This window comes from Pectinophora gossypiella, chromosome 9, assembly GCF_024362695.1.
Source record: "Pectinophora gossypiella chromosome 9, ilPecGoss1.1, whole genome shotgun sequence".
Lineage (NCBI taxonomy): Eukaryota > Metazoa > Arthropoda > Insecta > Lepidoptera > Gelechiidae > Pectinophora > Pectinophora gossypiella.
Window position 1 is genome coordinate 10,898,602 of NC_065412.1, and position 14,706 is coordinate 10,913,307.

Below are 14,706 nucleotides of genomic sequence, written 5' to 3' on the forward strand. Positions count from 1 at the left end.
GTAGAGGAGATATGTCGGATCGTAAAATATCCGTGATTTACACAAGCTCAAGACGTACGAGTATTGGACATTGTGCATCTACAAACATATTTGTTCAATTGCCTGAGAAAATCCGCAAAATGTTGGAGAGACAAAGAACTTTACTTAGATTTTTGGAAGAGTGAGGGCTATTAGTCCTTACGGGAGTGATATCCACCGTACGTGGTACTTCTCAGAGGCGACGTAGAAATTATTTATGGAGTATTTTATTGCTAAACTTCTTTCATTCCTGCGGTCGCTTTTATTTATTCATTTGACGGGAAAAAGTTGTGAGATTTTATTGTCGGTGCGAGATAGGACACATTATTGCACCAAGTTTTTAGTGGTGGTAGAATTAAAATAGATTTTTTGCGGTCGCCGGTGAATAATGCGTCTTTGTTATTATATAGTCAGTTACAAAACAATATTGTAATATATCACTTTGTTCATTGGCGATTTGTGCGGACAGTTAATGGGTACGTTTTATGATTGACGTTATACCAGTATATTTAGCAGCCACGAGTTATTGTAGGTTACACCTTGTATTATCGCGTCTAGATTGTTAAGAAAGAGCGATGGATTGGGTAGTATCCCAAAATATGTGATTACTTTTGATTGACTGGTTTGTTTTCACGTGTTGGGATCGCCAAACGTGTAGCTTTCATGCTACCAGTAGGTGCCTTTAAACTTGACTCACAGGCCGTTTTCTTTCCAGAACTCGATCCGACACAACTTGTCTCTCCACAACCGGTTCATGCGAGTTCAGAACGAGGGGACGGGCAAGTCGTCGTGGTGGATGATCAACCCGGACGCCAAGCCCGGAAAGTCAGTGCGCAGGCGCGCAGCTTCAATGGAGACTTCCAAGTTTGAAAAGAGAAGAGGAAGGGTCAAGAAGAAGGTAAGGACTACACTTTATGGCGCCAATAGCAAACTTCGCTTATCATACCAACTCGAATATGAAACCTAGAATCCTAATATAGCCCCTTGGAATTTACCATTCCCTTATTTAACGAACCGAAACGCAATCATAATGTATGTAGATAACCTAGATATTACAATCTTAACAACAAGAGAGTCCAGGTGAATTCTTAAATCAATTAATCAAACATAACAAATAACACGTTACGATCACGACGTCACACCACTGGGCACTGGCCTCTCGTCAATCAACCGGAGAGGTATGGAGCATACTCCACAACGCTACTGCGGGTTGGTGAAGGTGTCGGACGACGACGACGAAGACAATTAAGATAAAATTATTTTTTACATTCATCTATTAGTATTTACTAGTTTAGTATTTACCTAACAATGTAAATACTTTCTATACCTTCTGATTATTTTTCCCGTTTCTAGGCTGAGGCGTTAAGAAATGGCGTCGCTGCAGATGCGAGCCCGAGCCCCAGCAGTTCTGTCTCAGAAAGCTTAGACATCTTCCCAGACTCACCACTACACAGGTAAAATAACACATACTTTATATACGCTAGTAAACAGGCTACCAATAGTTTGCTCAGATTATAGAAACGTTAGTCTAGTTGCTAGATGATAAACGCAAATTAAACACACATAAAGAAGAGCTAAAAGAAATGTGGCGTCTTGCCAGCGGGACTCGGATATAGTAGGACGCGATACTAATACGACTTTAAAGGCATAAGTTATCTACACGGATAATGCAAGGGCGATATTATGTGCCAAGACTATAAATACCCAATAATATCTTAAGTAAAGTCGCTTTCTCGGTAATGTTGAATTTAACGACGGCACAGGCACGCATGAAACACTCAATAAAATTATCGGCATAAAGTTGCGTTGACCAGACTAATAAAACTGAGTTATTGCAACACTGCTTCTTTATGATAAAAGGTTTTAAATCATTCATAGCCATTAGATGATGAGTTATGTACCCGTTGAGTCTCGTCAGCTAGCCGATATTTAACATTTTTATTGCCGAATATCTATCCGGATTACGGACATAACGCGACATTTATTTCGCATTCACTATCCTGCGATATTCGAGAGATCAGCCCATAGCCACATTTTTACTGAACACTTATTGTCATAGTTTGTAGCCATAAAAATATATTTCCGTTGACCATTGATCCCATTTCCGTGCATTTAGCATTAAGAGTTTATATGTCGGGCCTATAGTTATTTTAGATTTGCATGTTACCCGTGCGTACACGAGATATTTACGAAAGACATTCTAGATGACTATGGCTTACAGTTTTCTTTATGCTTAGATTACGATCGATGATTATTTTGCCATAATTCTGACTGTTGAATAATGTGACCAATTATCATTATCCAAGGTAATCAACTAACTCTATGCGTCACCACCTTGTTGTGGTCCAAAAATTGACAACTTTGATTATCGTTGTCATCACTTGAGATAGCATTTGCTGTGCCTTGGTCACATAATTCAAGTCGGATTTCAAAACCAGTTTCTTTGACATAAAGTTTTCTGTGCTTTGACGCTTGTTCGCTTCCGCGTAGCAGCGGTTTTCAGTTATCGCCGGACTTTCGTCAGAGGGCGTCTTCGAATGCGTCGTCTTGCGGCCGATTGTCTCCCATACCCAGTCTGATTACCTCGGAGCCTGATTGGGGATCAGAGTATACGCCAGCGACAACATCAGACTTCTCGCAGGCGGATTACGTCCAAGAGGAACTCCTGGCTGGCACCCTGGCCGATTCTATGAAACTGCAGACTGACCCGTTTTTGAACACGTAAGGATTGAGTTCTGTTTGCTTAAGCGTCAAGTGTTGATTGAGACGATTTCTGTTAATTTTCTGCCGGAAGCAATTTCAGAATTTGACATTAAGGTTTAACTGTTTAGCAAAACGCTACAATTTACGATACTTCGATTTGTCATTGATTGTCTCAATATTTTAACACCTTTAGATTATTAAGTTACATTATTAGTTACATTATTTAAGATATTGGCTTACCTTTTGAAAAATCAAAATTTTAGTTAGAAATAATCCTACTTGTTAAACTATTAGGTAATGGTTACAATAGCGACATCAAAACCTTTGTAGAGTTAAAGATCTATTGCACGTAAGTATAGTGCCATTATTCGATAGTTTACTTAGACGCCAAAATAGTACAGCCTTCGCATAGATATACTTAGATTATGCTTCCTTAGATCTTTGCATGAAACTTTATCTTCAATTGTATAAAATTTCGACAGATTAAAGACCTATTAATTCTACCTAACTACTTACTGAGGAAAATACGATGATGATGGCCATCGTTTTGTATGAAAAAAAAAAAACACGTGGAGACAGAAGACACAAGATCTAAGTTCTTTTAATTGACCTGGAGTGCTAAAACGACCCGTCGATTCAATGGTGCCGATTCTGACAGACACAATCTTAATTACTTAGACACAAAATTATTTTGAAAGTTCTAAAACTACTCTCGATTTCTCGCAGTTATCGTTCGAGAAGGATAACACTAGTTTTGGCACTCAAAATATTATGATTGTGTCAGCCAGAAACGGCACGATTTACTTTTTAAAATTCTAACATTAATACAGGTATGTCCCGACAACGCTATCCTCGTCTTCCGACGGTAGCTATCGGTACAACACGTATGGTGCATGCCCACGGCATCCACACGGCGGGTGTGGCTGCGCATCGATGTATCCACACCCCGCGCACCCCGCGCGGCCCGCCCCGCACCAGCCCGCGCTAGACCACTTCGTCAGGCCGCCACCACCTGCCGACCCCGCTGATATGATGCAGACAGGTCAGTCAGTTTTTGAAAGACCATCATTATTTATTATACTATTCATAATGTTCCACCTATCACTTTTTACGGTCCAGGGTTGCTGAGGTTGGTAATCCGCCTCAAAACACTATAGAACAAAACCTATCACGTTGGCGTGACAGTATCTCGGACTACCCCAAGTAGGATATTTGATTCATTCGCCGATTCCTTCGATTCATTCCCCGATTATTTTAAGTTATACCCGTCATTAGCACGCCGAAAAGGAAAGGGACGGATGATTGACACCTGTAAATTTTAAAATAAATGAATAACCCCTGCGAATAAAATATGTATCTCGCTCATATGCAATCCGTTAGACGTGTGCTGTCAACTTAATTCTGGTTCTTGACCAATATAAAATTCAAGAAGGGTTTTTGTTAATTTCTGCCTGAAATTGACGTGTGTTCCGTAAATTTTATGCCTATCGATTACCCGTCCCTTTCCTTTTCGGCGGATAAGAAAATGACAGGTATAACTTAAAATAAACTTAGATGGTGTCTACTGGAATCAGCACCATTCTGATGGAAGATTTCCTGAAACTTCTACACAAGAAAAGAAAAGGCCTATAACGTGCGAAACAAGTTTTGTAGCAGCTTTTATTTTTTTCACAGAAAACAGTCAAACGCAGATGGTGACGACATCAGACGCAGGGCTGATGAACGGCGGGATTATGGTGCAAACTGGGGCTATGGGGCCTACAACCGTCATGGGCCAAATCATGGGGGCCCTTAACACTGGTCTTGCGGACGACTTAAACATCGAGACATTAGATCACGGCTTTGATTGTAATGTTGATGAGGTCAGTAAAGTTTAACAACGATAAAGAACCCAATGAATCGCTCTGCTGCTTTGCAGGAAGATAGGGGAAATACAGTAGAATAAGAGCAGGAATAGGAATTGCACCAGGGAAACTAAGCGCAGTAAGTGCACATAAGTACCTACTGGGGCACATAGAAAAATCGACCTTGTGAGAAAGAACCACCAGAAAAATGTTAAATGTAATATTGGCAAAAAAGCACGACTCTTAATTTTAAAATATGTATACTAATACCCAAAATTGTTCAATAGGTTATAAAGCACGAGCTGAGCATGGACGGCACGCTGGACTTCAACTTCCCGCAGCAGCAGGCGCTGGCGGGCGAGGGTGCGCAATTCGCTGCGCCCGCGCCGCCTCCCACCACGTTGCCTGGCGGCAACCCCCGCAACTCCTGCTCAGCCCCCTCCTGGGTCCACTGAAACCCCCGAACGTTCGGACTAGTTGTAACTACTTACCGAGATTGTTCACGTTGCCCCGACAACGACATTTCCTATTGTAAATATTGACGCGAACCTTAGTTTAAGCTTTTTTGTTATTTTGGCGTGCAGGCTGTCGGTGGTAGCAGTAGTTTTAGGGGAGATATTATTTTAGAATAATTCTATTTTGTCTGTGCAAAATTCGAATAGAATTTTCAGGCTGCATTATTATTGTGACCGCGACATTTCGGACAAAAGTCGTGATTCTAGAATACATTCACCCGCTGAAAGACTGGTCTATCTTTACCGATGACCTGCAAATAAGTCCAGATTTTTGTTCTTTATCACGTTAACTAATGTTAGAGTTTTATTTTGTGTTAAAATTAAGTGGACCGTTACCGATCGTTGAAGTGTCAATTGTGTTAGTTGTAGAGCTTTAGTGATAAGCTAGGTGGAAGCTTGTTGTGATATAGATAGGGTATCGTACCTGGCTATATTGTTGCAACCAGGAGGGGGCGGGGTTGATCCTGTATGGCGGACATCGAAAGCACTGAGAGGTCAGTACCCCCAATATCCATTTTTATAACAAAAGTATGATTGGGCGCAAGCAATGTAGGTTATATCCAGAAAAATTCAGAAACTTCGCCCGAACGCACACAACTAACATCCAACTAAACGGCAGCATTGTTTAAAGTCTCGCTCGTTCCAAACTTGAAAAATATGAACAAAGATTCGGACGGTAAAATATTAGCGAGCGTTTAACAATACGATGCGGCAATAAATCCGGGATATCAGCGATAATCTACGGAAAGTTTCCCGGTGGAGTGTCCAATAACTTGGTCGTCGGTATCGCTAGCGGCTACTTACACAACTTTATTGTTTCGTGAAAACAACCGACTAAGTGACCTCATTGCCGCGTGTTTAAGGACATCGGGAATTCTGGAGATCGGTTACGTAGACATTTCTATTCAGTTGTTAAACGAACATTTCCATTGCAATATTTTAATTTGACTTGTGTAAAATTACGAACATGCAAATACTAAAATGTCTTAGAACGCGTTCAATACGATTCAAGCCAACGTAACGCGGATGTGTAGGGTGCAGAATTTATCTTTTTTATGAGTCTGTCAATATATGAAGCAGAGAATTCCGTCGCACATTCGGCTTTACGATGCTGTATTACGAAGATAAGTACCTCACTCATGTTTACGTGTCCTTGTACGTGGATTATGAGACGTGATGTCTGCCTTATTTATGAAGCAATCCAGAAAAAAATTCAGCCGTACAATAGAAGCATTTGTTTGCAAATTATATTGACCTATGAATAAATAGACGACCAACGTGACACTATTTCGCTAGGAAAATGGCTGCGTTCCGCGTCGTACGCGAAATTCAAACGCTGTCAATTATTAAATAAAGTGAGACGTCAAGACTGCGGTGAAACAAAAATACTTATACGTGCGCCTAGTCACACTAAAGCGCTTTTGTAGCATGAAAAATTGAATTGTGCGCATAATTAAGTATACAAAGAATGACGTGGTACAGAACAATAAATCCCTTGGAAACCGTGAATAGAACGATAAGGAACGCGCGCTGTTTATTCATATGAATAATAATTATAATTAGATTCCGATTGAGCGTGGTTCGTTCGCGGCCGTGATTCAATTTCACCAATGAACGATCTTATTCGTGCCCTAATGAGGGAGACCGGAGCCAGTAATTAATCATATCATTTTAGCGTAAACGGTTCCCGGCGGGCGAGGCGACCGATCGCCTCGGAATAATGGGGCACCACGAAAAAATCCAGAATACAACGCTCGATTTAACCGCCTTCGGTAATGACTTGTTTTTAAGGGTTACAAAAGAATGAATACGTCGCCACCAGGCGAACGGTGCGGGGGTTTTGTTAATTTTTTAATTCTTTTCGCTAAGAAAGTTAATGGAGGATAAGTCGCGGTGGCTTGCGATTTTATAATGGCCCCAGAGTTTTAATTTAACAACTAAGTAGGTACTTATACTTACCATGATTTTACATTTCTAAAAATTTCGAGTAGGAATCGAAGTCGTCTAGGGGCAAATCGACTTGAGAAAAAAGGTGAAATGGAAATTTTAACCTGTATTCATGGTCAACATTCGGATTTTATTAGGTTGATTTTCATAGAGTTCGGGTAGGGGGGTTCGCTGAAATTTTTGAACTCATCAGGTATTCCGTTCGACTAGCAACGTAATTAGGGCCGGGCTGTTTACACACGATTTCTCAGCACTTGTTAAAAGTTTACAATTGCGTTACGAGGGGGACCTTACACTGAATTTATTCATTATGTTTCCCTCCCCTCTACTTAATAAAAGTCTTTCTAATTCTTTTTACTTTTTTCTCTAATATTTGCCGCACGACGTCTTTGATGAGCGATGAATTAAACATTTCTGATTTTTTATTGCTTTATGACATGATGAGTTAACGTAGTCTACGTTTTGTTTTGGAAAGTGTTTGGAAGAATTAATTCTTTGTATTTATTGCTGTTTAATTATCGTTTAATATTCATTTGCAGTATTATTTTTGTATTCATTTGTTACGAACATAAACTTCCATAAAGTTTCTGTTATGTTATTTCAAATCAGTATGAAATATTTAGCTAAATAATAAATAATTGATCTAATAAAAAAAACCGTTACTCATTAGAACTTATTTAATAAAAATCGGAGAAAATTTTGGTACTCACTCTTGCTTCACCACTTACCAGTAATAAGATAAAGACAGTGGCAAATCCGATGAAGTCTGAAATTGAAGCAATCATATTCATAATTTCAAAATTCCGCTCGTCCTTTGCAAGTGGGAAGCCGTCGATGGGTGTCAATTCGTTCGCGTAATTTTGTTGAGCGGGACTTAACATTCTTCTGCTATGGCGGCCTCGGGAAATTGGATTACGTGTTAAGTGTCGAGCACGCCCCGACACAGTTAACGATTTTATCATTTTTATTGCGGACGTCACGAATATGAAAACAAAATGGCGGCCGCTGGAAAAAATTGCGGGCTCCTGAGGAAAATTATTTTATTTTCTTTCACACTTTCCTTTTTTGTTGCTTACTTGCAGGGAATAGAAGTCGGAGCGAAATAGATGAAACATGTTATTCAATATTATTTTAATAACGAAGTATACGTTTATGGTGCTTACTTATCTAAAAATATAGGTACTTTTTTGAAAAATAAAATCGGATCGTTGCCGTGCCATAATTAACTTAATAAAAATGGTTTAATATACCGATGGTTTAATTCGTATTTTTGGTTGTAATATATAAATATACCTAATTTAAGTTATACGTATGGGTAATACTCGGATAATACAACAAAGAAGACTTATTTTAATCTCCTAATCAAAAATGACTTATATTTGTTCTTGAACAAGCGATTATCATAGAATGAAAATGAATAAAAATTAAGCTGAGAAGTCTTATCGACAGCAGCTATTGCAAATTAAAAAATAATTAGTCTTAGTCTTAAAACGTTGGAATATCGGAAAATTAATTTCATCGCCTAAAAAACCTTCCAGTAAACTTCTCTAAACAAAAGTAATTTCGTTTGATGATTTACTGTGAATAGTTTTAGTAACTTTCCTATGGATCTCCAAATGATTATAACGACGCTTCAAAGGATCAAGAATTGGGGAGAAGATTTGATACTTTTACAACTTTAACTTGCACTTGTCAATTTAGAGTTTTCGAATATTTTCCGCTAAGGAAATAAATGTTAATTTCTTTGGGGTTACCTACCTACTTTATTACTTTGTGGAGAGAGGGATGTGAATTAGTTTTTAAGTGCTTAATAGGCGAAATTGGACATAGATTTTAATGGATTCGTAGAAGATTTGGTAGAATATGTCAGTATCACTTGGTAATAGTAAGAATTCAAGTGGGTACCTATATAACATTCTAACCTTTGTCAGCTATGCTGAAGGTCAATTATGAATATAATAATCGCACTGACGATTAGAAGGTGATCAAAGTTTCATGACGTTTAAGATTATTAGAAGTCACGGATCGAAGACGTGTGTGTATTTATTTATTAGTTGACATTATATATATCGTTTGTTAAAATAAAACGTAACGATCGAATAATCAAATGATAAAAATGCGCTAAATTTACAGCCTAGGGTTAGAATTCTGCCGGCTACTTAGGTCAACTGCTTGCGTAACTTGAACATACGAAATCAGGAATATTAAAGTCAATGATCATTGTTCTGAAATGCGAATCCACCGGCCTAGGGCGGGCGGGCGGTTTGAACACCTGTTGCGCTGGGCGGGGCGGCACGCCTACCGCCCAGTGCTCACGTGCTACGTCTAGACGGTTCTAGGACTCAACCTAGGGCGTCGATAAGGCCTAAGGCTATTGGGCAGGCACATTATAAATTACTATTTCACTTTTGCACACTTATTTTCTGATGCCTCGTCCAAGAAGTTTTGTTTAGAGCGATACAATGTATGCGGTGTGTTCGTGGCATGGTATACTATTTTACATCTTATAAGACATAAAGAAAAAGAAGTCTAATTCAGTTGCGGAAGGACTTAATTAAAATAAAACAAAAATGTATAAAGAAAATACGTCGTTATATGCCCAATGTGATAAGTTTATAAACGATTTACTGGTAACCTGTTAGTACGTACATACATACATAATAAATTCAGGCCTATTTCCCACCGGGGTAAGCAGAGACTATGGAATTCCATTTATTTCGATCCTGTCACACTTCTCTTGCTTCCTGCACATTCAGCAATCGTTTCATACACGCACACAGGTTCAGAGTAGATCGTACTGAACCTTTTCTAAGGACATCTCCATCTCCAATTTGGTCAATGTATGTCCTTCTAGGTCTTCCTTTGCCAGTCCTACCACCAACCATTGCTTACCTGTTTGTTTGTTTACCTGTTAGTACATCATCATCATCATCAATTTGTAACTGTTAGTACACAGGTCATAATTTTTTTTCTTTAAATATAAAGAGTATAAAAGTGAAGATTGCCCGCAAGTTGTCTGATAACTAAATAGTTGTAATGTAACTAGTAGTTATACAAATGCTGTCCTTTATTGATATAATATAATCACTGACATAAAAAACTCAATTACTAAACATATTGTCAGAATATAAAACAAAGGAAAATTTAAAGTGTAAAAATGATTTTTATCTAATTAATGAAAGATTCTCGATTCCATTTTCCATTATTTACGCAAGTAATAAATTAGCGAACAAGGAAACTGAATTTTGATTTTTATCGAGTAACGCTACTGAAAATTTTGCATAAAATCATGACATATATTTTTGTTATTAATTGTCTGAAAGCATTTTTACAACTATCTATTTACTTATTTGTTGATACTTTTTCTCAGTTCATCTTGGGATGGGCGTATGTAGGCACCAGCCTAATTGAAAATATAGTCATGTGCTTAATGTTATGTTGTAATAAGTACAATTAAATACGATCAAACAGTTGTGACGCTTATTTAGGGTACTAATTTTAATTAATAAGTTCTTATAATATTCATAATGCTAAAAACGTTCACTTTTGCTTTGATGTTTAGAAAAAAATATAGAACTCAAAAAAAAATATAGATCTCATTTGACTAAGCCACATAAAAAAATATTAAAATGTATGCCAATAACTCACTAGATGTCGCTGTCTTGAAACAGCATCGGCAATCGGGAGAGGAAGTGTGCCCTAAATAACGTCGAGCTAAGAGGTCGGCCGTCCCCTAGTGTATGAATAAATTTACACCGACAAGAGGGACTCCAGAAATTTCTGGATTTAGGAATTCAGGTGGGACACAACAAATTATCCCCTACTACTCTATCTGACCTCTATTATAGAGGTCATCAGAATTGATTTAGTTTTGTTTCACGTAAACTTTCTAATTAGAGTATGAATTTTATCTAGTAGGTATTACGATTTAGCATTTTGTCTTCAGGTGAGTAGAGCTAGATTAAAAAAAAAACAAATTGCACTCTTATCACCGATGTCATATCAAGTAATCTAATAATGTGTATATGAGAGGTTACCAACCTTTTCTGAACGCCTAAATTGACTGCCTATTCATAAGATTGTATTGTAGTAACAGAAAGCCTGGTGAGCCGTGGTAACTTTGTTCATCTTGTGATGGATGTACCTCTGACTATCCCTATTGGGATCTGTATCCTTACGACTATTCGTAAGCTTATTTTTTATTTTTGACGTGACTTATTGTCGATTTGCCGCAGATGGCTTTAACTACTTGGCCGGACAAATGGGGAGCGTTGAAGGCTCTCACCCGGTGCAACGTTTAAGACAACAGGCCTGAGGCCTGTTACCTCAGCTCAGGGCGTCGTCTGAGAGGAAAATATTAATTATAATAAGGCCCATTACAAACGCAGCGCGATCGCGCACACGTTTGATATGGGCCTTAAAAGTAAGACGTCTATCTCAGACTACGCCGAGATATTTGACTTGCTCCTCCCAAGGGATCGGCTTGCATGAGCTTATGTTATGTATCGTAGTTGTAGTATTGAAGAAGTAGTTGACCCTTATGTCATGGCCCAAGTGTCTACATACACATAGAAATAAAACGTAATCACAGCCCGGACACGTCATAAAGAAAAATCTCGTAAGTGCGAGCAAGACAGGCAGTTCACGCGCGCTCCCTTACTCCATAATGGCTTACAGCCAATTCAGAATGATTTGTTCAACGTAATTATCATGGATAAACTTTTGAAGGTCAATGTAACATTTTTGAGTTTACGTCATTTCGCAAGGTGTTACGTCTGAGGAGAAGAAATGACAAGAAACTGCAACAGCAACACGTCTTTTAAAAACCAATGAGGGTATACATTACAAGTTATTTAATAACTACAGGAACACATTCAATACCAGACATTTTTATCATTTAGGTGGTCATTAATCTTATAATAAGCTTTTTTATATAAAGTAAGCTTCACATGAGCTTAACTACACACTAAAGTGGAGTAAAGATATTCTAGCTCGGTACCGATTCTATACGAAGTGTTATTCTTTATTGTAAGACTTAATGCTGAAACTGCATAATTTTCCCAAAATCATAAGTTAATTACAAGCACTGTCCAAAATCTATTGGAAATGGTTGGTGTCTCTACCCAGAAAGCCGCCGGAACCACTCGATAATCAACGACGCCTATGCTTTATAACCCATGACATCCGAAACTCGATTTATTATCACCCAGTCTATGAGCCGAGAAAATCACAACCGCGCCTACATTTTTTTTTCTAGAGCAGTTTTTAACTGTCCGCCTATTCCTTCAGCCACGAACTTGTTCACCAGAAAAATAAGGCAATAACATAAATAATTTGTTGTACAAATCAGTTCTTTTGGTACTAAGCTGTTCAGGCATTATTTTCCGTTAGGCAGACTGAAAATAGAAAACATTAAGTGCCTCTTCTTAGCCATAAATTGTTGCAGTTTCTCGTCTTCAAAGTCGACCATTACTCCTTGCGAAATGACGTAGATTCAAAAAAGGTTGAATTGACCTTCAACAAGTGTATCCATGATCATTACGTTGAATAAATTATTCTGATTAGAAGCATGTACTTATATTTTCTGTAGTACATACATACATAAACTCACCCCTGTTTTCCACCGGTGTCTATGGAATTCCATTTGCATCCTGACACATTTCTCTTGCTTCCTCCACATTCATCAATCGCTTGATACCTACACGCACGCCGGTTCAGAGTATCGTACTAAACCTTTTCTAAGGACACCTCCAATTTGGCCAATGTACGTCCTTCTAGGTCTTCCTCAGCTAACCCTACCGTCAACCTTCGCTCTTTCTATTTTCTATAGCTAGTTTTAAAAATTTGCCTACCCTCTATATACCAAGAAACAACCGTAGCCTGCATAAATAATTATAAATAGGTATATTAAAAGTTAGTATAGTTAAAAATGTATTCCATCGCGTCTATAAAAAGATTTATAAATATTCATAGATTTCTACAGGGTATTTTTTTGATTGACGTCGATTCTATAAATTATAATTTTTAATTTAAATAGACGATGAATAAAAATAAATAAGGGAACTAACGTCTTTTAGTAACTTGTGATCTTCAGTTGCCAAAACTAAGATATAAAAATATTTTTTTAAGTTTAATTTAAATATACATTGGTGCTCATTACAGTACGGTCACGTCACGAGCATTAATATGTATACACTTTGGTACCACGTCACGTTAACTTTTTGATAAATTGAACTGTAAGTCTCACTAAATGACAAATATTATGTTAATGCGACAGAGTCCTAAAGTGGGTACTTTATATTGCTCATGACTGTATACACAATCTAATTTTATTTTAAGTCATACCTGTCACTTTCTTATCCCGAAAAGGAAAGGGACGGGTAATGAACAGGCATAAAAATGGAACACATCAATTTTAGGCAGAAGTTTCAAAGACTCTTCCATAATTTGATATTGGCCAACAGAATTAGGTTGACAGACAACGTCAAACGCATCTCGCTTATTTATGTATATGAGCGAGATGCCTATTTTATTCGCTCGGGTTATTCATTCATTTTAAAATGAACAGAGGGTTTAAAAAGGCCATATCGAAGCAATTCATCTAAAAAAGCAATATTGCAATTTGACATTTGCGCATATAAAAGTAAGTGCGCAATGCAAATAAATGTCAAATTGCAATATTGCTTTCTTAGATAAATTGCTTTGATGTGGCATTATTAACCCAACAGTTCTCAATCATTCGTCCCTTTAGTAAAATTAGGTGGTGTCTGCAGGAATCGGGGCCATCGAATTAAATTTGTGTTGTACCTGGGTTTAATCGAAAACCGAAACCCATTATAAAAGATGCATATGTTTGTTACCCATCAAATTAGAAGGTTAAACAAAGGCAACACTGTACAGCGCCATCTATATATTTTTTTTAGGTTTTTTTATTAGGTCGTGATTGAGAAAAGTCATGTTCTTGTGTATTGATTGGGCGTAAGAAAAAGTGTATATGCTATGCATACATATTAATTGGGTGGTCAATAAAAAACCACTCTGACAATCACTGACTGATACTACCTTTATAGTATAGTAAAAAAGTGAGTCGCGATGGACAAGATGTGATTCCACAGTCAATTTTACTACCTACATGTATAATGGGACGTATATTGACCAAATTGGAGATGTCCTTAGAAAAGGTGATGAATGTGGAGGAAGCAAGAGAAATGTGTCAGGATCGAAGCAAATGGAATTTCATATTTCTTACCCCGGTGGGAAATAGGCGTGCGTTTATGTATGTATGGATAAAAGGCAGCATAGAACATTTCGAGGTCCATTTGTGAACATCTTAAAAAGACTACACCTACAAGAAGAATGAACAAAAGGCAACGTGCAAAAATGGAACCACATTTTTTGGTACCTTACAGTAGATTTATTTTACGTGCTTTATTACAGAGACCCTAAGTCTTAAATTCATTCGCAAGCACTGTCTGTTAAACGCAAATTTCGGACAACTAAGAACTACTTCTTTTTCCAAAATCACCGCATTCATGTCCACAGTAATACGCGACAGATTTATCGTGGTTTCGTAGTGACGCGACTTTGTAGGGCAGAAAAATATTTATCGATAGTTTTACTAAAGAAAGTTTTCGCTGATAAGTTTTGCTCTTGACGTGCAGAGGTAAAAAATATACTTA

General features: G+C 37.8%; 1 protein-coding gene across 3 annotated transcripts in view; it reads left to right on the top strand.

The window, feature by feature from the left end:
• The window catches only part of LOC126369644 (forkhead box protein O), a 104,353-nt gene that overhangs the window by 83,440 nt on the left and 6,207 nt on the right, over nucleotides 1-14,706 (top strand). For 2 of the 3 annotated variants that reach the window (XM_050014181.1, XM_050014183.1), the window contains exons 3-8: nucleotides 734-916; nucleotides 1,372-1,472; nucleotides 2,509-2,739; nucleotides 3,552-3,763; nucleotides 4,396-4,583; nucleotides 4,853-5,574. In XM_050014181.1, coding sequence (XP_049870138.1) covers nucleotides 734-916; nucleotides 1,372-1,472; nucleotides 2,509-2,739; nucleotides 3,552-3,763; nucleotides 4,396-4,583; nucleotides 4,853-5,020 — 1,083 coding nt within the window. In that variant the 3' untranslated portion in view covers nucleotides 5,021-5,574. The remainder of the gene's footprint in view (nucleotides 1-733; nucleotides 917-1,371; nucleotides 1,473-2,508; nucleotides 2,740-3,551; nucleotides 3,764-4,395; nucleotides 4,584-4,852; nucleotides 5,575-14,706) is intronic. The other variant, XM_050014182.1, reaches the window with a different exon arrangement.